Below are 25,253 nucleotides of genomic sequence, written 5' to 3'. Positions count from 1 at the left end.
ACACATATACAAATACATATACACCGATATATATACATGCATACTGTATATACATGTATATGTACATATGTGTTTACATTCATGCTATGTACATACATACATAAACACATATACACTATATATATACACATGCATACTACATATACATGTATACATACATATATACATTCGCATTACACAAACACACACACATGCGCGCGCAGACACACACACATCCATATATACATAATGTCTGTGTATGTATACATGTATGTACTTTTTTTTTCTATCAGATCTTGTTGGGATACCTGCACGCCCCCCACCCCCTTCATACAAACTTGATCAGTGAGGGGACCACATGTTGCCAGCTTCGATTCCCATTTCGACAGTCCCAAGCATGAAACTTAGCTCAACACACTTCTTCAAAATAATTGGCACCGGGACTGTTACTTATATCAAATGACAATTGGTCCAGTTTAGGAGAATTAGATCATATCATTTAGAATGGAAGATTCGGTCACATAACTGTATTGCATGCTGTAAATATATATATATCTTTTTATTTATTTTATTTGATCGTTTTCCCCCAGCTTTATCACCCAACCGTCCATGGAGATGCGCTTCCGCGGCGTGAAACCACGCATGTGTTGATCCGCGCTGCAGCAACGTGCATCAGTTCCTCTCTGACCCCCAGTGCTAATCTGCATTCAAGCTCAGGCTTCTCCGGTTTTGTCAGCAGCTTGCTAATAGAGACGTTTTTTTTTTTTTTGTTTGTTTTTTTTTTTTTTTTTACCGGAGAATCGGGAGTCGGTTGGAGAATTTATTTACTTATTTAATTATTTCTTACAAGCCTGAAGAAGGTATCGATTCCGCGTGTAAGGGAGGGGAGGGAGGTGGGGGGGGGGGGACAAAAAAAAAAAAAAAAAGCGACACCGAATTAATCTTTCGTCGACTCGCTCCGGTTTTGTTTTGGCTGATTTCACTCGCGCTTCCGCCCCGGGTCTAGATTTGCGACCCGCCGCCTCTAACGCGTGATGTATCACAGAGAAGAAACGCAGTAAAATAGTCGGACACGTCCATCTGCGATTGAAAAAAAAAAGAAAAAAAAGGGAACCGAAGACGATGATGATGATGGTGGTGATGATGATGATGGCTCCACCAAATTTAGCATCCAAATGCTCCAGAGCAATGGCGAGCCGTTCTCTTCCCCTGAAGCTTTTACTGTGGGCGTTTATTGCCATAAATCTCCCGAGAAGGTAAGACAAAAAGAATATAAAAAAAAAAAAATCCGCGTGATTTTTTTTTCTTTTAATACGATCGATGGCTCGATTTAACCAAGCTTTAGTTTTTGCGGTTGCCTTGCGGTGACCCAACCTGTTCCGAACGTGTGTGTTTTCCGTTTTACTCTAACCCCACCGTTATGTGCTTTATTAACTATGCATTGCATCACCGTGTGATTTCTGGCATTGCGTATGTTTTATTGGGGGAAAAAACGCCACACCGTTGTTGTTATTAACCATTAGTCTTATTGCAAAAAAAAATGGGGGTGTATGAAGATGTGATTTCTCCACCATTGCTCACAATCTGGCCGGCGCTGTAGTAGCAGACTGGGCTAAGCTGGAAGCTACATATAGTCTCTGCTAAGCTCTTTGCACGGATCAAGTCTATTCTGAGTCAACCCCCCACCCCGTTACCGAACGGGTGTGTGTGTGTGTGTGTGTGTGTGTGTTTGTGTTTTGATGTGCCCGATCTCAATTAAAAATACGAAAATACAAGCTATCGTGTGTAATGGGTGGATGATCGATGGTCCCCGATTTCAAATAGAAAAGCTTTTTTTTTTATTTCAAAATGGCAGACAATCACGGGGGGAAGACAAGTGTGAAGACTGTAATAAAGAATAACGCATATGCATAGATTCCCATACACACACTCACACACGCACACACTTGCTCACACACGCAGGGGACGGAAGCCGCTTGGTTATCCACGTCAAAGCAGAATTCTCATGTACTGACAGTGTTGTTATTGTGTGCAAAAAAAAAACACAAAAAAAAAAACAGGGATCTAAATCAGCTACATTTAGTTGATCGTAGCTTCCAGGCTTCTTGCCCTGCCTTGCTTGTCAGGCCTACTGTGCATGTAATTGAACGCATCGCAACGTGCTTGACTTAATGGTGTACCTTTCCCCATTGAATTTCACACAGAAATGACTTCTGTTTCCTCTTGATGTTTTGCCCATGGGTAGTCTTAGTACAATGAGCAAATAAAAAAAAAAGAGGAAATAGACATGTGTGTCCCTTCAGCTGCAGCAGCAGCAGCAGCAGCTAGTACTTGTTGAATTGACAGTCATTTCTGATTCACTTATGTGACTTACATAAGTTACCCCTCTCAAGGCCTCTGGCATGTGTTCAGTAATCTATGCTACTTTGTGACTCATTGACAGTTATGATGTGTAGTGATGTCTGAAGGCTTTCTTTGTGCATTAACCCCCATGCACGCAGCAGGATGTGAATTTGGCAAGTTGTCCCAAAGTGACCCAACTAATTCATTTTGCAGAGGGAAGTTTGTTGGCATTATAATGAACTTGTCAATCAACTTGGCTGTAGACCATTGCTTTACTAGTGTTAGAATGTAAGGGGAGGAGTATGATAAAGTATCGTGCAAAAGCATAATCATACATTGAAATAGTCAATCGATGTACAAATCTCAGGAAATAATGTAATTGTAAAAGGATTATTAATACTACTTCTACTACTACTATTAATAAATAATGCTAATAAAAAAGATACTAATAATAATCCTCAGTGGTTAGCACTTCCGCCTCACAGCTGGAAGATCCTTGGCTCGATTCCGACATGAGGCCTTTCTCTAGGGGCTTGTATGTTCTGCTCGTGTCTGTGTGTGTTTCCTCCCACACTCAAAATCATGCAGTAGTTTCATTGACCCCAAATTGCCAAGTCATGTCAATTTGGTTGGTTTTCTTTATATGTGGCCCTTTGATTGACAGGTAGGGATAGGCTCCAGCATCCCCCGTAACCCTGAGTGCAGGATAAGCAGAATACGTAGATAATGAATGAAGGAATAATAACATTATTAATCATAATAATGATAATAATCAGGATAATGACAATAATAATAACATGTATTCGACCTCGTCATCAGTATTTCAATCATCTTCAGAGCAAGTGTTATTTAAAAGTTATTAAGAACATTCACCAAAACAGTTATTGATGGAGATGAAGACTTTTTTCAATGGAAATTTTGAGTTTTTGGGGAGACAGATATCAATAGGTGAGGAAATGTAATGCCACACTGTTTGCCATCTAACCCTTCTTCTAAAAGTCCATCCATCTGTACAGGAACCATAGCGTAAGAGGCAGAATCTAGCTGAAACTACAGTATATATCACCCTCTTGTCATCCCTTTGAAACTGTTAAATGATGGATAATTTCAGCAAACTATCATTTCAGCCTGGAGTGCCGTATTTATGTCTCAAAATACATCGGTCTGGGTCTATTGCATGCTCATGTCACTATTTAAGCTCATAGCTGTTTCTTGCTTACAGTTCAGAGAGACTGTCACATTCATCACCCAGTTATTAAGGTCAGAGTCATTCAAGACTGTGGAGACAAGAGTTTGGAACGTTTGAATCAACATTTGCACTTAAACACTGCCATTTACTCATACAAATAGGTGTTGCAATAAATCTCTAGCTTGTGCTATGGATATTGCACATTTCACACTTTTTGTCATGGTGAGCAAAGCCTTTAATCATTGGACATGTCTTATTCAAAGTGTTTTTACTCCAGCCATCTCTGCTGCCTTAGCCCTGCTAGTTCTGTCTTGTATTTTTAGAAGTTCACTGGATAAAAATAACTCTCTCTTTGCCAGCTATAATCCAAAACATGGTTTTTAAATTTCTATTTAAAACTGCTCTATTGATGCCTTGCCCTCTCTGATAATTTCAACAGCCTGTTTACATGGGTTTTAGGGAATATATCATAGTATTATACTACTGACCAAGTAATACTAAGAGCCTCATTAGATGTAAGTTCAGCGCAACATCCAGAAAAATTAAAATAACCATAATTTCATTACAATACATCCTGATCTATACAGACTGGTGCTAATTGTGAACTTAATACCTCTGCGGCTTCCTCAGCTGCAGACTGAACTTAACTAAAGAGAGTTGAAACATATTTAGGAGAAGAAATTCAAGCTCAGTTGCCACATGAAGATTTTAGCAAGGATTAATAATGACCTGGATGACCGAGAACCTCCTCAGATAGTACAAATATGCTAATTTGTTTTCTTTCTCTTTAATAAGAATGCCAACATAATTATACATCTGGTAAGTGAACAATATAACATTCTATCTCGGTCCTGTTGGGTTGGGTAGTGTGTAACTAGACTGGTTCTTAGTACCATTGGTTAGTTAGGTAGAACAAGCTGATATACTGTAGCTCAGGATACTGGTTGAAAATCAATATCAGAAATGTATGACATTTCTAATATCAGAAATGACTAAATATTGAACAATTATTTAAATTGGCCAAATGATGGAAAGTCATTTTTTTAATAGAAGGATTGCTCAGGGAACTTTTGACCAAGAGCGGTCTTGAATTGTTGCACAGGCACATAATTTATGTCATGTTTCAATTCTTGAATACATTTCTTGAATACATTTTGATTTTATTCATGAGATTGAATTAAAGCATGCAAATAAAAACTCAAGTAATGTCAGTATAGATTGATGCAAATGAAAGGCATAGATTTTTTTTTAATATAATTGTGGCTACAATATTGCTATTATTATTGTAGCAATACATCAAATTGTGTATAAAATTCACGATGAAGGGACATGGCAGTTTACTGCTGGATTAATTCTAGTCTTCGTCAGAGCATGCACAGACATGGGCATGCATATACATGAAGAGCGAACTGAAATTCACAGCAGTGCACATTTACACAAAGACACGTGTTTGCACACACACACACACACACACACACACACACACACACACACACACACACACACACACACACACAGACACACACACACACACACACATAGACCTCTGCAGACCTTCAGGTTCGCAATTAGTATGGAAACCTCGGATCTGCAATGAGAAACACATGGCTCTTCTTTTGATCTTCATATGTTTGGAGAGTTTCCAAACAACCAGTGAGACTCTTTCTGTCTGTCTGTCCGTCCGTCCATTCAGCCATCCCTCTGTCACAAATATCCAGTGAAACTTTGTCTCTGTCGGTGTGTCTGTTTGTCTGTCCATCTATCCAACCATCCCTCCTTCTATTTGTGCCCATTATCGGCCTCGTATCTGTATAGGAATAGCAAACATTAGCCAGATACGGCTAACCTTATGTGAAGTGTTTGTGCAACTCGTTCCGTGTAGGTCGAATAAAAAAAAAGCAAAAAAGAAAAAAAAAGACAGAATAACACAGTCCAGACAACTGTATCTGAGCTACTGCGATGTGATTGTTATGATTGATGTGAAGCTTTTGCCTAAAAAAGACCTAGATTAGGAATAGAGGTTCTTGTAAGAGCAAAACAATTGACAGAGGGAAAAAACAGTGAAAAAAGTCTGAATAACAAAATCGATCAGCAACTTGTCATCACCCTAATGAACATGCTGAACCTGTAATGAAACACTGGAGCAACTGAGGTGTTGCTTACATTTTTGACTTTAAGTAAGTTACAAACACTGGAAGTCACATTTTATGTTTAGTCTACCTTGTGGTTTTGTCATGACAATGGATTGTATTTAATCTAAATAAGTCATGTGGGTTGCAATTCTTATGTAGGAAAAAAGGAAAATGGTCGATGCAGTAATAGTGCTGGACGGCATTTGCACTTTTACGTACTTTCCTCGGAGATTTGATTTGGGTTAGAAAATCTGAAATATTCCTCATTCAAAACATTCGATAAGGTGTCTTTTGAATTGGCTTTATATCTTGGAATGCAACTGCAAACTTCTGTTCCAGATGTAGATATGTCAGGTCTAGGTCTATGTGTATAAAGCTCGATAATTAAGATTTAATAGTACTTGGGCCTAGTTTCACAGGGATAAGAATAGCACTTGCTAGTGCTGAAGATGGTGTGAGGAATATTACAGCTCAAAACATTTTCCTTGCACCTGGCCTTGGAACACAGGAAAGCTATCAGGATTCTATATTTTAAGACCCTTATTTTTTCAGCCAAAACTCAATGTAGCTCAGATTGTTCCAATGCCCCACTCAAAGCTCACAGCTTGTTCGTATTGTTTTTATGCTGTGGGCCATTTCTCTGGTCACATTCAATGCCGACCGGAGATTCAGAAGCTGCAATAGCGTGAGGTTTTTATTTGAATCGCAATTCTTTAACTGGGTTGGCATAGTGGTGCAGTGGTTAGCAGTACTGCCTCACAGCAAGAGACACTTTGATTCCAACTGGGTTCTTTCTTTGTGGAGTTTGCATGTCCACCATTTGCCTGCCTGGATGCTCTGTGGGGTTCTCTAGTATTATGTGGCAGGTGAATAGAAGACTTTACATTTTCTGCAGGTGAAGCGAGTGAATTGATACATATCTATATGGGGCCATGTGATCGACTGCTACCCATCTGAGATGAATCTCACTTCTCACTCAGTGTTAGATGGAACTGGCTTCAACATTTCTACAAAGATAAGAGACAAGAGAGAATTTTTCACTCTTATTTCTCCTCAAATGTTATTCTCATATGTATTGCCACTGGGTTTGAAATGGTAATAATTTTGTGTTGGTGGTATATGAGATTATCTGCCTGATTTTATACAGATGTTTTCTAAAATTGGGGGGTGAGTAATGGAGAGCACGTTCTTCAAATGGAAGATGTTGATTTGTCTTTGTTTGATTGTTATCACATAAGATGATTTGGACTGTATTTGAGGTCTGCTATTTTTTCTATTAGGTTTGCATCTATTAATCCCACATATGCTGTTTTTCCATAAGTGGTTCATATGACTGTTGTTAAGTGAGCCACTGACTTTCAGTTTTTTCAAGAGAATTTGAGTAACAGTCACTCTTTGAGATCCCTTATATACAGTATCACTTTTCGTTATGTGCCTCTGAATGTCTTAAGATAAGGTAAACTGTTTATTACTGCTTAGAATTTCCAAGGCAGCTAGGTTAGCATCAAGTCATCCATTAAATATTGATTTAAGTATTTAGTGTGGAGCTTGATGCAAAGGACCATGAGTTACTTTTGTGTAGAATCCGTTTTGTAGTCCAACTGCAGATGTTTCTAGCAAGGCCTTAGGTTCTTTTTACTGCATTGTACAATGTTTTATAATACTCAAACCTCCCCTTAGTTGTGGTTTTAGTTTTTTTTTTTTTCCAGTATATTTTCCCATTAAATTTTCTCTTTGATGGCCTCTCTCTCCCTCAAAACATCTCGTTTCCCCTCCCTCGCAGTTTTTTTTTTTTTTTTTAATCATTTTTATTTATTCATCCATTTATTTTATTATTTTGTTATTTTGAGTGGAAGGGGCTTCATATACATATACATCTTTGGTTTAGTTTGCCTCCACGGGTAAACATGGGGCTTATGACCTATAAACTTTGGCTCTTGTCACTGTGCTCCACTAAACTGACTTGACTGACTAGAAAATTGCTCATCAATATTTCGTAGCTTTTCTCACTTGGTCTTTTGGTTCCTTTTAAATTCAAATCTATAGATTTTCCAAGCTTATTGGTTTGGTATCCAGCCATCCCAACTTCTAAGCCTTTTTTTTTTTTCCTGTTACCTGCTGCAGTAACCGGATGCTGCTGATTTCATTGTTTGAAACGCTGTACTATTGTCCCCCATGCTTGTGGAAGCCATGACATCGTAAACAAGCAACCTCTTTTTTTAGGAGTTTGTGTAATCTCCTATCATCAGTACCCGGACTTCAAATTGGGGCACACCAACAGTTGTGTGCATCAGCACCGTCAGCTGTTTCCACCTTTTACACACAACACACTGTTGCGGTTCATGTTTCTGAATTCAGGTCGTTACTCAAAAGCCAAATAGACCATGTATCACTGCATTACCTTACTTTTGCATGGATGTAAGTGCAGTCCACTGTGTAGTCCAGAGTTATTCAAAGTTTTTGGGTCCAGGAACGACTGAGAAAATTGTCCTAGGACCCCCCTCGTGATCCTCACACCGATAGAACATGTTTACTGACATTTCTACTTTTACATACAATAAGAAATATTTCTTAAAGGTTTCAGTCAAAATACTTCTCTTTCATAGAAAGAAGGCATCCAAATTAAATATAACTAATGTTAATAGTATTACTACTCTTTAAACGCTGATTTTTTTTTCATTGCAATATCATTCTGACATTACAGCGTTTATAATTTTCAAGTTACAGAGCTTTTAGAAAATGAATAATAGACAAGTCAAACATCTATCTGGATGCTTTGTTATAAGATCCCGCTTTCGCTTGGCTGGCTTAATGGCTACATTTGCCAGCACCTATAGACACACAGCACATTTTCGTTATCTGTCGCTGTTCTCAACAAAACCAAAGCCATGATAATAATGATAATATTAGCTCAGTTTTGCTGCTTTGAGCTTAGCCTCACTTGATAAAGTGGACATACTTAAGTATGTTACCATCACAGCACCATGAGGTGTATGCCAAATAACTCCTGAGTTAAGTGTTTGAAGCAGGGGAGCCAAGCTTGTCAGGTTTACGTGACATGTCAATCACAATCTTTGTGATTGGTGTCGCAGATATAAACACACACTTCAGTGAAGTTATAAAGCACCTGGGGGCCTGTCACTGACGTGCCTACTTCTTCTTTTGATTTTTTTTGGCAGTTGGCAAACAGCCTTTGCATGCATTACCACCACTGTCAGATTTGGAGTACGGACTAAGGGTTTTCCTATACTATACATGTTAAGGAGCCACAGTGGTCCCCGTAGTAGCTTTGATAATTTATTGCAAATTATATTGCAATGACGCCCCCAAAAGCTTGTGCTCATGGACCCCATTTTAAGAACCCTGGGTGTAGACCATTGCTTGCTCAGTGTTACTATTCATTTATAAATTCCTAGTCATGATTATACAAACATGCAACATCAAAACAGCCTCCTCAATTAAATGTTAAACCTATTTAACTTCTCAGTACTTTACTCCCCTGTTTCTTAGGCAACATGTATGTAATTTACGTAAATATATTTACAGATCTTATAACAACATGCTTCTTTCTAAGTGTTTTCTTGGTATGAATATGGATTTTATGCTGATCACACAATAAAAGGAGAACTATAACATTTGTCTAACAACAGAGTCTGATTGAGAAAATAAAGAAACTTAGTTTAACAATTGGTGCTTGTGTTTTCATATTAAATACCGCAAAATGTAAACTACCCTTTATCTTACTGGAAAGTTTACTTACAAAACAGTGAGTGAAAATTAAATACAATGAAATACAATTTATGAAACTGTTCCTTCATCATCAACCATAACCAAAAATCAAACATAAACCTAACTTAGATGAAGTGAGAAATCAAGCTTTGCCCAGTTGTTTCAAAATTTGTTCCCATTAATAATTCATTTAATAATAGTTCATGCAGTACATTTATTGGAACTGGTTTTGAGAATAAATGAATGAAAGAATGAATTACTTTTTTGATTTCTTTCGTGTCCTTTTACTTTTTCTTATCAGACAGCATTTTGAAGAAAATGGCTTGATAATAATAATAATAATAATGATAATAATGATAATAATAATAATAATAATAATAATAATAATAATAATAATGACAGTTAGTACTATTATTATTGGATACTTCCAAAGAATATGATCCTCTTCCCGCACTCCCCACCCATAAAAATAGAAATACTTCGCCTTTATCTTACCAAATTTGTGCCATTTTTCATCATTACTTTTCAGCACCAGTGGCATTTTTATGACTCCCTTTACTATTGTGGCTGTAAAAGTACTTACTGAAACCCATTATTTCAAAAAAAAATCCATAATGAATACAAAGAAAATGCTCTGTTTGAGTTTAATTGGAATATTGTAAGTTTTTCACAAAGGATGTCATGGCTTTGTTTTTACTTTCTTCTGAGGCTTTTCATAATGGACATGTCCTATTTAAACCCCTTTCTTCTGTCACAGAATGCATCTGGAAGGCAGTCCCAGGCAATGATTGTGTAATGAACTGCTGCCTTACTAAATCACACACTAATTACCCACAGACTGCACTAGCACACATTTAATAAAAGGAACAATACAAATCCTGGGCATATGCTTTTGTGTAAGACAGCCTCTTAAAGGAACATTAATACTTTCCTGTCCAAGCTGCTCCTTCTGTTACACACATATTAGGCATTGGTGTCTTAAACCAGTCCTACTAGCAAATTTGACAGCAAGCAGCACTGCAAAATCTTCAGAAGAGGCTATCGCTTTATTATTATATTGCTCTTAACATGTATATTATCAAAAAGTTGTTTTATTTTCAGGTCCCTGACAGAAAAGCTGCAAAAACTAAACCTTCACTTCCAAAAAAAAAACAATTCACTGTGATAAGAGCTGTCTGTGAGCAGGAAAGAGCAGGAAAATAAAATCTATTGCTTTGCAGTAGTGACATTTGTGGCAAGGGACTCTGGAGACATTATTACCCATTCGTTTAAAGGTGTCCAAGGTTTAGGAGGATACCTTAAAACAGAAGCTTTATGGCCAAGAAAAACATATTTCTATATCTCAAATAACTTACTCCTCAAGTTCCTCAGTTTTGCCGTCATCACAATTATTTATAGATCAGCAGAGTCTATGTAGGCAACCCTAGTTCTCCAATCGTCTTCAGCAGATTCAAATCAACCCAAATTTAATTTTGATTTGAATTAGATGCTGAAGAGATGACAGTCTCTTAAATCAAGTTTATGAAATATTTCAAAAAAATTACCGTCTAATCGCAAAATGAATTTGCAATTTTGTTCGTCTCAAAAAACATCTGCCCGAAATGCCCTTTAGTATGGATCAAGTTCAAAATATGCCATACCATGAGATTACGATTCTCAAGCAACTTAATTAAGTATTTCTGAGTATTTGGTTTCATCAGAAGTAACTGAAAGGCAATTTTCAGTGCTTCATTGTTTGACTATTCCTGGCTGCCATAGCCTTATTTTATGTTTCACAGCGATGATAGAAAAAAAGGCTTGTGTTCCCCTTAAAAGCAGCAACTGATTGATTCTCTCTCTCTCTCTCTCCCTCTCTCCTCATAACAGCTCCTGCCAAAATGATGACGATGATGAGGTGTCAAACAAGACATGGGTGCTTACTCCCAAAGTGTATGAGAGTGACGTCACGCACATTCTAAATAGCCTACTAGATGGATATGACAACAAACTCAGACCTGACATCGGAGGTGGGTGCCTGTTTTTCATTGATCATCTGCTATAGACATAATACATCATAAGGAAACGCGCTGGAATGCATTGCCACATTTGACTTAAAAAATATTATATTGTTAGTATTGCACAGGAATTTTTGAAAACAGTAGGATAAAATCAAATATATTGAAAACATCTATAATTATGTTGTAATTTTTTCCTGACTTCCATATTTTTTTGAAGACCTTAAAGACTATCCGTAATAACTGGATCAGTCGCCTTTTGAGGCCTTTTTGAAGTCATGACAATTCATTCGATGTCTCTGCGCTTGACTTTAGAATAATTATCACAATCTGATGGCAGGATAGGCAAGGTTGACCTGCTCACGCACACAGTTCTGATATATATGCTGTGCTATTGTTTGGCCAGCAGTCCGTCATGTCCTGCATGACTTGATATATATGCAAGAAATAGATCATTGGTTGACTTCCCTCACTGTGACTGGCAGCCAGAGAGGGCTCTCTTGTCCTGTGAACATATATTAGAGAGCCAGCAGAGGGACATGCTCAAGATCCACAAATACTAGATTCATGGGTAAGTTTGTCAGGGAGAAAAATAAGGCCCATGTCAAAATATATTACATGCACTTACGGAATAATAAAGATGTACCATTTTATGGGCCATCAGGGATGCGCTTCCCCATTGTTCATGCTGGACAAGATAACAAATTTGACTCTGCAAAAAAATACAATACATAAATTACTATTATTAATCATACGTGACTGAGGCATTCGAAGGAATATCCAGTACAATCTAATCTTGGTATGTTAACACAGGGGCTTCATCATCAAAATAAAAAAATGAACAAAATATAATAATCAAGGAATATTTTTCTATATACTGCAAAATACAAAAAAAAAGAAACTGGCATGTGTTATTTATGTGCATATTGAGAAAATTAACATTTTTGTCAATTAGGTCTTTAAAACATCGTCCCATCTGAATTCTGGTCTGTGCTACACAAATAGAAATCAACATGGACGCTGCACTTTCACTATGCTATTCTTCTGACATTGTCTTGTGTCTAATTTCTATGCATTCCTGGTTTTGTAGATTGTGTTTCATGCATGTTGCCATCATTTCCTGTCTCACTTTACTATCCCACTGCCCCATTTGTAGCTCTTCCTATTCCTACATAACCTTTACATGTAAGTACATTAGTAAAGCCTGTCTGTCAGAGCTCCATAGTCGTCGTGTTTCTACCCAGTCACCTCTGTCTGCCCCCATGTTGTCAAGCGGGGTGATGGGGTATAACTAATCTTGCTTGTATCTTATTTTGTATATTGTAAGGTACACTTGTTTCCCCATGTCGTCATCATTCTTTTTTGTGTTGTTATTACGGTATATTTCTCGTTTCCCCCTTTCTGTTCAGGATTTTTTACCTGCACTTCCATCTTTGCTATGTTTTTCCATGACAACAAATGCTCGGTTCCACATCCTCAAGTTCCTGCCTGCCTCTCAACACCGCGTGGGGTCTCATACCGCCTTCAAATTATGACAAACGATCTGACCCAGCATGGACCCTGTCAAGTCAACATCTGATTAATGAAAAAGTGTCTGTGGTTTGCTGCACATGTGCATGCACCTCGACAACTGCAACTTTTGCAGACCCTAAGGAGAAAGACCAAGCTGGGCTTGTTCGTAAGATAAATTACCTCAAATTAATGGCTGTTGGATGCTATTCTGAGACTCTGTAAAGGAATGGCTGTGTTTTTCCCGTTCTTATAGTTCATACAGCATTCTTTGAGAATTTGCTCCAAGCTCTTTTGAATTTGCCCAAGCCACAGCTGTAGCCCGAGTCTCCCGAGGTTTTTCCACAGTTCAAAGTCCAAGTCTTCATCTGATGTGTCCTCATGCTTTTACCATTTTCAAATTCCAGGCCACCGGTCAGAACGATCTTGATCTGCATTTTTTTCCCCAGACCTTCTACTTTTGACTTTCCCAGCCTCAATGACTTGCTGACAACACTTTTGCATAACTATAATTTCTGCAATATGAGGACTGAACATATAGACGTTATGATGTTTGTTTTACACAATTTTTTTGACAAAATTCTGCACCATATCAGATCAGCACATTGCTGCGGTCAAATCTAATAATGTTAATTATTATTGTTATCATCATTATTATTATTATTATTATTACTATTATTATTGTTCTTGATGTTGTTATTATTGTTGTTGTTATTGCTATTATTAATAATAATAATAATTAGAATAATAATTGTTGGTATTGTGGTTGTTGCTGTTGTTTACTTAAAAGAAAATACCTACTAGGCAAGTTGATACCTCACTTCTTGTCACTGTGAGGGTGTTACAAACCGTTAATGTTATCCATTCAGTATTGTTAAAGCCAACTCTGCCAGAAAAAAAACAAAACAAAACGAAACAGTATTCATCATTTGTCTTCCAATCAGTCATAGTCTCAAATGGGAAGATACAACCAAGCAGACACCAAATACAGCCCAATGGAGGCATTTATTTTGAGCTAATGACACGATTGATGCGTTATAAATGAACACAGTACCACAGTCAAAAAATCTGTCTTATACATCTGTCTACAAGTTCACTTTACATCTTGGTGTAATATCTTAAATATACTGTAGATTAAATTAATTTAGTGCGGCGTACTAAGAGGAGAATAAAATTTGGTTTGTGGTATTAATTTAAGAGAAGCTCAGATCTGCTTTGAGGGCAGCTTCAGCCCAGAGAGTGACTGCATTGCTTGGCTGCGGGCTGTCGGTTGCCGCTTTCTTAACCACATCTTCAAACATGCTGTGATCTCTCTGCCTCTTAGAGTTGGTCTTCCAGCTGCTGCAGAGCTACACAGCTACAGAAGGGTTATAATTAGGAGGCTATACTGTCATCGCAGCCCTCAACCAATCAACCAACCATACCATGGCAAAGCAAAGTTCCTCATCCACTCCTCACATCACTGATTTGCTGAGGATTTAGATTCATTGCTGATTGTGCCATGGTTTCCCTTTGAAGTCCATTCTGATGCTCATTTAATTTTAATGCCCCTGGAGTCTACTGTTCGGATGAAAACCTAAGCAAATAGGTTATAGAGAGAGGATTTGAAAACTGAGCCATTAATTTATAATCCTTCCTTGGAATCAGTGAAGGGCATTGACCTCTAAAATATTCATTGATGACTTCAGCATCTGTCAGGAAAAAAAGTTGAAATAATGTATAGGCTATGCTGATTGCTCGGGATTTGTATGTCAAAATCTACGATTGGTCCGTATGCCACCATCTATGATGGGGCTGTCAAAGCTAATAGAAATTAAATATGTGTATTTACATTTCAAAAGAAAAATACTAAGCGATTTAGTTTGCAGTTGTATACAAATATCACATTGAGCGGGTGAGGAACAGAGAGAGAGAGAGAGCAAGAGAGAAAAAGAGGGAAAGTGTAATTGACCAGGAATTTTACGGATCATATTTTAAATTTACACGGTAGCCTAACAGTATACCTAGTGCTAACGGCAAGCCATTGATGTATGTGACCAACTAAAACACTTAATCACTGACAAAAGTATGTGGGGAGATAAAGTGTAAGCCATTGAAAGTATTGTGTGTGATCATAAATGGAGTAGCTAAAGCATTAAAGAGTGTGCCTTACAGATGGGTGTGCAATGCATATGCCATATATGCCCCGCAGTGATGTGTAAATTTGATGTACACCTGTACTCACATCCTCTATCTATCTGTCACACTCGCTAACCCCAGCCTGAATTCCCGAAGCCGGTTGAATCCCAACCTGACTCCTCTCAAGCATCATGTCCACTCATCCGTGAACTTACACACTGGATAGCAAAGAATGGAAGCGATCTGGGCTGACTCATAGTATCTTGAAGTCACTGGACATATCTTGTCTCACTAGGCTGTCCAGTTTTATCACACATGTGTCCGATATCCGTTCTTCCTCGCAAACAGACCTACAGCTTGTAGTGCACACTATGCATGTGTCTCTGGACCCGTTCGAGCATGCAGTTTTACAAGGCATAGGATGCCACTTACAAAACTGACAATGTAAATTTTCCAAAGATAATCAATGGCACCGGGATGTTACACACAAACCAATCGATGAGTAAAAAGAAAAAAATCGATAATACGCTAGAAACGGTCATGGTTTATGGTTAATTTTACTTGGAATTCTTGCGAAATCATTCGCAAGTTCATGCTATGTATTTTAACTTTAAAGTGCATCTCTATGACAGCAGGCTACGGAAACACAGTTGGTCTGTGAGAAAAGAGAGTAAATGCTATCAACATGAGCCTGAATGTATCATGCATGGAAGGATATGAAAAGAAAGAGAAAGGATACTGCATAGGGTGTTTAAGTATTCCGGTAAATGAGTCAGGAGCTTGGCCAGAAATACAAAGTGAGTGGTTAGTCCGCATTGGCAGGAAATGTGTTTTAAGAGGAAGCTGCCCGATTGGACAAGTCTTTCAAGAAATCTTTTCGAAGACGTGGAGAAAAAAAGTCGGATGAGGATCTCATTTCATCTGCGCAATCTCATGTTGCTTAGTCTTTTTAGAATTCTGATAAACTCACAAGGTGCGGTAAATAAAAGGGATGACCATGAAAGTTCAAATAACCCTGTATAATTGAATGAAGTTGACAAGTTTAATTTTAACAATTAGATTGAAATGTGCCCCATGATTGTTGAAAACCTCCGACACTGCCAGTGTTCAATGAATATGTAACACTTAAGTTGGAAAGCTAGCAGAGCGGGGTATGCACATGTTCTCATGGATTGTTCATGATTACGAACATAAAAATGTAAAAAAACAAAACAAAAAGAAACAAAGAAAATCTTTCCTGTGTTTTTTTTTTTTTCCAGTCAAACCGACTGTCATCCACACAGATATGTTTGTCAACAGCATTGGACCAGTAAATGCCATCAATATGGTGAGTAAAGCTAAAATTTCGTTTTAATGTTTACGTGCTGGGCGGCGCGGTCGCAGTGGTTAGCACTTTGGCGTCACAGCACGAAGGATGCCGACAAGGGGACCTTTCTGTGATTGCATGTCCTCCCACAATCCAAAAGAATGCAGCAGGTTAATTGGGAAAAACTGGGAAAATTGCTCCGAATGAGTGAGTGAATAGTTGTTGTTTGTATTGGTTGTCTGTCTGTGAATGTCTGGTAACCAGTCCAAGGTGTACGCCGCCTCTCGCCCGGCGACAGCTGGGATAGGCTCCTGCAGCCCCTATGACCCTGAATGCAGGATAAGCGGATGGATAGATGTTTACATGCTGTGATCAGTAGCCTTTCCCATCTAGCACTGATTATTCTAATTTGTGTGCCGTGTACAATATGCCCATCCTCTGCCGTAAAGTGAAACTCATGTTGATCTCATGAAAGCTGCTCTGATACAAAATACCCAGGTACGCTTCAAATTTATAGATGGTCGTGGTTTTAGAGAACGCTTCATAAGGCTGCCCTTGTAGTGTAATAACAAAAGTGTAAATCAGCTGCTTTAGTAATTGCACTGCCCTTTGCATCTCAGTAGATCAAGGTGGTCTAATTACACATGTTCAAAAAAACCTAATGCATGCAATTTTTTTATTGAAAAAGAGGAAACAGACTTTGATTTTCCTGTTGTCCGACTTGAAAAACATATTAAAACATATTAAAAACGGTTAAGAAAAAGTTTAAAATTAAATGTTTGGAATACATATGCTTCAAATCTACATGTCCTTTGAATAAAATAGAGTTTGAGTGTCTTACTTTTTATGTATGTTATTGGGAAACGAGATATGTTCTATATATTATATTATAGTATTTTATTATAGTATTATGTCTATATATTACGCTATATATACAGGACTGTCTCAGAAAATTAGAATAGTGTGATAAAGTTCTTTATCATCTGTAATGCAATTACAAAAACAAAAATGTCAAACATTCTGGATTCATTACAAATCAACTGAAATATTGCAAGCCTTTTATTATTTTAATATTGCTGATTATGGCTTACATCTTAAGAAAGCTCATAAATCCTATCTCAAAATATTAGAATATCATGACAAAGTAATTTTTGCTTTATTTAATTGCATTCACGAAGATAATGAGCTTTATCACAATATTGTAATTTTCTGAGATAGTCCTGTATATATAGCATGAATAATATGTATATATATATACAGTATATATATATAGAATGAATTAGTTATCATTACTAACTTAAAGAGGCATACAAGCTTGTACATTGCAAGTTATTCCTTGGTCAGAATCCAACAGGCCTACTCGGGTTGTTCTTTGTGAAGTTTGAATGTTCTTCCTGTTCCTGGTTGGTTCTCCCTGGGAGTAAAGACTTCTTTCAACACACTTAAAAACATAACAATGGTTGATTTGCGACCCTAGATTGTCAGTGAGTGTGAATATAGAGTTAATAGTTCTGGTCTGTTTGTATGGACTTCACCTCTGTGACCTCCTGGTGAGCAGAGCAGAGTAGACATCACATTCTCACCCAGTGTCATGTGTCAGTGTTCACTCCCCCTGACCCTGTGAGAAAAGCTGTTCTGAAATTGAATGGATGGATGGATTACTTAAGTGAAAATGGTTTTGCTGTTTTTGTGATTTATAAATTATTTATCAAATTAATTAGCTTTTTCAGCCACAGTGAGAGGGCTCTTAGTGTTGAATTACAGAAAAATAAATAAATTGATATATACAGACACACACATACACACACATATGTGTGTGTATATATATATATATATATATATATACAAATATATACTTGTTTTCCAACATTCCAGTGAGTTTAGTGGAAAAATAACTTAATAAAAGTAATGACAGAACACAGATTATCACGACCAAAAGAGGACGTAGAACCAGCCCAAAGGTTATAGGCAGATAGGGTCTGCCTATAACCTATAGCCTATAGCCTATAGCCTATAACCAAACATATAAGTCGCACTGGCGTCTAAGTCTGTGTGTGTGTGTGTGTGTTTGTTTCTGGTGTGTAGTGTATTGTCTAAACTAACCACTGTCATGAAATACTGACTGGAATACAACTACAAAAAACAATAGGAATGCTAACTTATCTGATTGAGTGCTAAGGGATGTTATAGACTCACAAATGGATGAAAGGAGGGATATATCTCTTAAGTCTAAAGTTGTGAAACAATAATTTGTTCATTGTTTATTGCAGCTACAACTACAAAGCTTTTACAGATTTAATGTGCAGCCCTTCGGACTGAAAGAAATCTGATTTTACGAACGATTCCAGAATGAGTTAAAAATAGATATTTTTTCCCACTCAGCAGGATTCTTTTTTTTCAACCCTGGGTTTTGAACTATCTTTCTATCCTTGGTGAAAGAAGGGAATCTGAGAGCTCAGGAATGGTGGCAGGTGAAATGTTTTTTTTTTTTTTTTAAATCTCGTTTGGGAGTCTTCGGCATGGATTTTGGCTTTATTGTCGGGCTAAGCTTTGTCAGGAAGTAAATGCCTCTATGCCTCTTGCACACAAATCCCCCAGATTTGTTTCTCTCCTGCTGCACTTTACTTTTAACCCCAGGGCTCAGCCATTGCAAATAACAAAATAAATAAAATAAGACTTACAGCTGCCTCTCAATCACTGTCCTTACTTTTCTCCCCCACTGGACCATATCGTACCATTGTTTTGTGGCTCCTCAACCATGCCCATGCCTCTGTTGTATAAATTTTCTCCAATCTCCTGTAAATCCCTCGCCAAGTCAGAAAAGTTTTGGAAAGGAGACAAAGGTTTCAGCGTTGTGAGTAATGCAGTGAAGAGACAGTAGCCATTGATAAAGGATTTATCAGCTGCCGCATCACACATTTCTATGCAAGGCCGCAGGTTTCAAGATTGTCTTGTTTGGTCAGTAACGTATTTTTGTGACAAAGAGGTTGAATAAAGGATTGGTCATCTGAAAATTTCAATCAGAAAAGATGTTCTAGCTTTTTGGGGATTATAATATCAAATGCGCAAAAATCACTGGACTGTTGATTATTTTTTTAGCTTTATTAAGGTTTAGCAAAGTTCATAGACTTATTAACCATATGTGAATCTCATTATTTACATTTAGTCAGATATTTTGAAATAGAGGTCAAAACAGTGTTTTTTTTTGAAGATTAAAGCAAAACCATCTCTCTAAAGAAATGTTTTATAGAGAAGAAAAACAAAAAGAAAAATGACAGCTTTGGTTGAAGTTTCTGAGTTATATTGATGCATTTGTCAAAATAATATAATTTATTATTATCTGTCTTTTTTTGGCATTTATTTTATTTTATCAGCATTTCATTTTATTGAATCTTGATCATTTATACATGTGCATCACGGTGAAAACAATGGCATGTTGTTAAAAAAACTGGACACAAATAAAATAATCTAAAGATTGTCTGAAAAAAGTGATGCTTTTGTTTGGTATATAAAGTCCAACATAAAAATACAAATTTCAATGTGTTTTTTCTGTCATCAGGAATACACCATTGACATCTTTTTTGCCCAGACCTGGTATGACAGAAGGTTAAAATTCAACAGCACAATGAAGGTCCTGCGTCTTAACAGCAATATGGTTGGGAAGATCTGGATTCCAGACACGTTTTTCCGCAACTCTAAAAAGGCTGACGCTCACTGGATCACAACACCCAACCGCATGCTTCGGATCTGGAATGACGGGCGAATACTCTACACACTCAGGTAAAAGTCGGTAACCGTTAAATGAGTCTTATACTGTATGCATTTAAAATCCCCATAACATCTCATCATCAATAATTCAAAGGAACTTATTACTCTGAACAGGCAGCAGTACCTGTAAGGGCTTGAGATTATGAGATAATGTTGTGCAATCATCATCTGATTTCAGAGACCTTTTACATGCTAAGTGAACTGTAGGAGAGTGATTAAGATGAGATATGTAAATAGAAGGACAAATAGAAAAAAATATAAACACGTTGTGCTTCTTAATTGTGCCTCTTCTTCCTGTGTCTTTGCAAGACAACAAATACACCAAGTTTTACACTGAGACCACCATCAGCAATTATTAGAGAAGGGATAGTCTTCTGGACTCAATCAAGCCTGTGATGGATGTTTCCTTACGCGGAACATGCGACACATCCACTTCATTAATTTGTTAAGGAACTCATAATTTAACTTCTGTATAATTAGGATGACGGCAGTGATTGGAAAGACAATGATACATGACAAAAGCTATTGCTTGGATGTATAAAGTCATTCAATGTCATTCTTTCATTTAAAAGAAGTTTAATGACTTTGCCTTCAAACTCCTTCAAGTCTGAAAAGAGTGAATTATGCATTGCTTAAAAAAAAAAAAAACACAATTTGAGTTTTGTATTTTTCATCAACCACTTCTAATTATTAATTCCTGCGGTTGGTACGGGAGGCACGGTGGCACAGTGGTTAGCACTTTCTGGTCACACTATGACGGTTTTTTGTTTTGATTCTGACAGGGAGTCTATACCGGTTCTACGGTTTCCTCCCGCAGTCCAACAATATGTAGAAGGTTATTTGGACACTTCAAATTGTCCAGACGTGTTATTGATGGAGTGAATGGTTGTATGTCTTAATGTATCATCCTGTGATCGACTGGTGACCAGTCAATAATGTAGCCCTCTCCCTGCACAATGACTTATAGGTCAGACTCGAGCTGCCCAGTGACCTTGAGTGCAGGATAAGTGGTACAAATATTAAATTAATGAACAAATGAATGAATTTTATCGGTATTGCTGTTTTGTCTGTGACCAATTCTTCATTACCAATACCTATTACTTTCTCTCTAAAGGCTGACAATTGATGCCGAGTGCCAACTGAAATTGAACAACTTCCCAATGGATGAGCATTCATGTCCCCTGGAGTTTTCAAGCTGTAAGTTTCGCCTTTTCTGTCAATTTCCCTCCGAGTCCCCTTTTCCTCACACAAACAGACACACAACTTAAAGTGGATCCTTTGGATTCTTCATCATGTTGCTCAATAAAATGCATATCCCGTACTCAAGCTTCAAAATATATGAACCATAGAGCAATATTCATGCAGTTGGTGCGGTGCATGTGTGTGTATGTATGTACTGTATACATATACATATATTATATTATTATATATAATATATATTATCATATTGTATTATTACTGTTATTATATATATACATGTATATATTTACATAAATGTGTGTATGTCTGCATATGAATGCATATATGTGTGTGTGTAGAGGTTTGAATAACAACAACATAAAAAAATAAAACAAAAAAGTGGGACTTTCGTAAGCTTTTTAACCTCACAAGGGAAAATTTACGTCATTCTCTGAGGAAGGTTAATCCAACTTTGTAAGAGTGCCCAAACTGAATCAGAAATCGAGACTCCGGTTTTTACAGGTAAGTTCTTCCACGGGAAATATGTCGGTATCGTGCAGAGATTTGCATCAGGGGACATCTTAAAAAATATTTTTTCTCATATCAAAGTCCTATTTACAGACTGCCTCTGCTGGTTCGCTAATCCCCAGGCAAACCTCAGAGCCTTGGAGTTCCTCAAGCAGACCAATACAGTCTGTACCCTATTAGCATCCTGTTTCATGAACGGACCCATAGTTGCACCAGCAATAGATAGTCCATGTGAATGACCATGATTTAACTTTTTAGTAATTGAACACAATCTAAGCTTCTTCCTACCCCAGGAGTGCGAGTATGTGTTATCTGTGATTTTGCAATCAGAACGGGGGTCACAAAAAATGTTTAAAAATTAGGTTTTGTTGTGGACTTTAAGCAAAGACCTCACTCCATATCTTAGCCTTCGTGCACTGAGATGAGAATATTCCATTTAGAAATTAATTACATGATAGTTGCACCAGTTTCTGTTTTGCTTGCTTCAGGGGGGCCCCCTCACATCATTAAAGGGTTTTATTGTGGTGAAAGTTGTTAAAGAATCTCTCAGGAGGCCAAATGCCTTTATGTCTTAATCATAATTCTTATCCATGATATGCCTGTTCCAGACCCCCCTTCTGGATTCGATATATAGATAAAAACAATTCTGAAATACCAAGCTGCATATCATCCTGATTGATTCAAGAGACAAACTTTGTTCCCTGGTTATGCATAATTTGAATTGTATGCCAACAGTGACAAAACAAATTTCCAAAGGACCCGTTGTGATATCTTTTTAAGCAGTGATATTTTTAAAAAAAGTAAAAACCCCAGGGAAACAAGTACCGGTAGTAACATCATTTATGTTGAAAGGAAATCTATTACCTTTCCTAGTACTAATTTTCAACAAAATAATTTGCTACTTTATAGGAGTTCCCTCCACACTGCAAACACAGCAGTTCGTAAACAGGGATGTTTGTGATATGTTTCCCTACAAACTGGGATAGGACAAGCGAATAAACATTTTACATACAGAAAAATAACCTTCATCTTTTAATGTATATTTTTTACAACTATGAATCGACCATAATATTGACTATTATGGCTACAAAGAGATAAAGAATTAGTTTGTTAAATACAAGCTCCAGAATCTCCTCTTCACAATTCACACAAGGCAGACCGATATGTTTAAATAGACTCCGCATCAGTGGCAGTATGATGGAGCATCTGCCCCTTCTATAATCATACATTCGGTTTAACATTCCTCTTCCATGATTCAACCAATCACACCTTTATAAAGAGTACCATACATAAATATCAGCAGACTCTGTAGCCCTGAATATCAGTATTTATCATTTAAAGTCTAGATAATTGCCATGGTTGACTTTGCATACTCTAGATTCTACAGTATGCAAAGTCCTAAAAGAAACAGGCCTGAGTTACCCTTTTAGTTTTGCACAACAGTCTTTGTACCTGTGGAACCATGTCATGTTCTTTAAGTACTCCATGAAAAGCCACCATTTAAAGTCCTCAATCTGACCAAGGGCACTGTATGAGGTTTAGTCTCTCTTGCTTATCTTTACCTTCCCTACATAAAAATCTGCACAAAAAGGATATTAAAAGAATTATAAAATCCAAACTTTCACTAACTCTCAGTGCAGCATTTCTGGAGAGGCACTTGGACCCGACATCTGAGGCTGGTTTGGGCCTAGATGGGGGTAAGTTAAACTAATGAAGCCTCAGTGGATTGACAGGAATAGGAACCATGACCTACCCTCCAGGGAAAATGCTTCAGTGAACCAGTAGAGTGAAATCAGGGAAAAGCAGGTCTAATGTTGAAGACGTATTTATTCATCACTATTTTTTTAATACGTGACTGAAAGAAGCAAAAATGGTAAATACTCATTTTGACTGGTTTTAGAAGCTTTTTTCAAACTCTCTTCACACAATTTTACTCATAAGTGGTACAAATTAAGTCTTCAGTGATATAGCCATTTGAATATCTTAATTACAGAGACTGTATTGACCTGACTACACTACCAAATCCAGAGAGAGTTTGAGCTTGAATGTTTGTTCCCAGATTACCAAGAGGACACTGAATCAATAATGTAGCCTGCACGCATTGCCGGCAAAGGATCAGACCGCTTGCCTTGGCAGACCCTTCCATCTTCTGCTTCACTGATGCACAGCACTACTGAATTCTGAGAGCACTTAAGTTATAAAGCCATTGAGCAAAGTTCGTGTGCATTATTCAGGCCACTCCCTTTTTTGCTTTACACAGCGCATCACAAGGCTGAAGACAGCACTACGCAGAACTCTAAAGAGAATTGGGTGAAAAACAAGGCCGCCAGACTCCTAGTGCTTATGCCGTGAAATATTTAGCTCTGTCTACCACTGTGCTTATTTACCAAATGCAGGCCCTTTGACAGATATTTAACACCAACAAATGTGATTATAGTTCGGAAATCCACATACGATTGATTCAGTGTCAAATACATATGATCAATGTAGTGTTTCTAATATCTGAATGTCATAACACAGCTTAAGAGGAGAATGTTTCTCTACACACTAGCTCTGGGTATGTTGTCGCCATCAGGAGTCAACTATGTGACAGGTCTCTTGTAACCATCTCGCAAGCATATAGCCAACTTTATGGCTCTAAAAAACTATATGATGAGCGGTGGTGTTATATTGAAGTACCATGTTGTTTCATTTCATACGTTAAAAAAAAACAAACAAGTAGACATATCTATTGACACAGGTACCACTCCTCCACATCTCTCCCAAATCTCCATATAATGTTGTCTGTTCTCTCTTATTCAGATGGCTACCCCAGGGAGGAGATTGTGTACAAGTGGAAAAGGAGCTCAGTGGAAGTCGGGGACATTCGCTCCTGGAGGCTGTACCAGTTCTCTTTTGTGGGCCTAAGGAACACCTCTGAGGTTGTTAGAACGGTTTCAGGTAAGAAAACAAGTATTTTTTAGTTTTTTTGAAAGAACAACAAAAGGTGTACAGTTTGTCGGGGTAGAGGAAAACAGTTCCGATGTTCTAATAAATTACAGTATTCATTAAAAATTACTTATGGGCTAACAGCTGAAACAAAAGAGGAATATATAAGAGAAGTCCTGGTTTTGAATAATCCAAACATGGTATGTATAAAACATACGAATGGGTCTCCAGCCAATAATTCACATGTATTGTGACAATTTCAACATCTTGTATGATTAATAGTTATAGAGTATCCCAAATAATCCCATCCACCCATGTTCTTATTAATTCAAACGTACAAATGAGGGTCACACATTTGATTCCCAGGCAACAACAGATAGAGATTCAACAAGTTATCATGTTCCTGGTGCCATGTTGGAATCCAATCCAATCAGCCGAGATAGAACCTGCAGTGAAATCCAGGGGATGGCAATAAAATCAGGAGCACAGTACAAAAACTTATCCCAGCCCATCATATTTAAAGCAATATCTGAGCCAGCAGGTGATGTGTC

The 25,253-nt window shown here is 37.5% G+C and overlaps 1 protein-coding gene across 4 annotated transcripts in view; it reads left to right on the top strand.

The window, feature by feature from the left end:
* Window positions 1-725: 725 nt before the first annotated feature.
* gabrg2 (gamma-aminobutyric acid type A receptor subunit gamma2) overlaps window positions 726-25,253 on the top strand; it is a 53,608-nt gene continuing 29,080 nt past the window's right edge. For 2 of the 4 annotated variants that reach the window (XM_086177387.1, XM_086177383.1), the window contains exons 1-6: window positions 728-1,235; window positions 11,239-11,378; window positions 16,253-16,320; window positions 19,859-20,079; window positions 21,182-21,264; window positions 24,577-24,714. In XM_086177387.1, the coding sequence (XP_086033513.1) occupies window positions 1,102-1,235; window positions 11,239-11,378; window positions 16,253-16,320; window positions 19,859-20,079; window positions 21,182-21,264; window positions 24,577-24,714 (784 nt within the window). In that variant the 5' untranslated portion in view covers window positions 728-1,101. Of the gene's footprint in view, window positions 1,236-11,238; window positions 11,379-16,252; window positions 16,321-19,858; window positions 20,080-21,181; window positions 21,265-24,576; window positions 24,715-25,253 lie in introns of all 4 variants that reach the window. The other 2 variants (XM_086177384.1, XM_086177385.1) reach the window with 2 other exon arrangements.

This window comes from Fistularia commersonii, chromosome 29 (assembly GCF_037954325.1).
Source record: "Fistularia commersonii isolate RoL2024-O1a breed Wild chromosome 29, RoL_Fcom_v1.0, whole genome shotgun sequence".
Taxonomy (NCBI): domain Eukaryota; kingdom Metazoa; phylum Chordata; class Actinopteri; order Syngnathiformes; family Fistulariidae; genus Fistularia; species Fistularia commersonii.
Note: the sequence above shows the minus strand (reverse complement) of the source record. Positions and strands in the feature narration are given on the sequence as shown.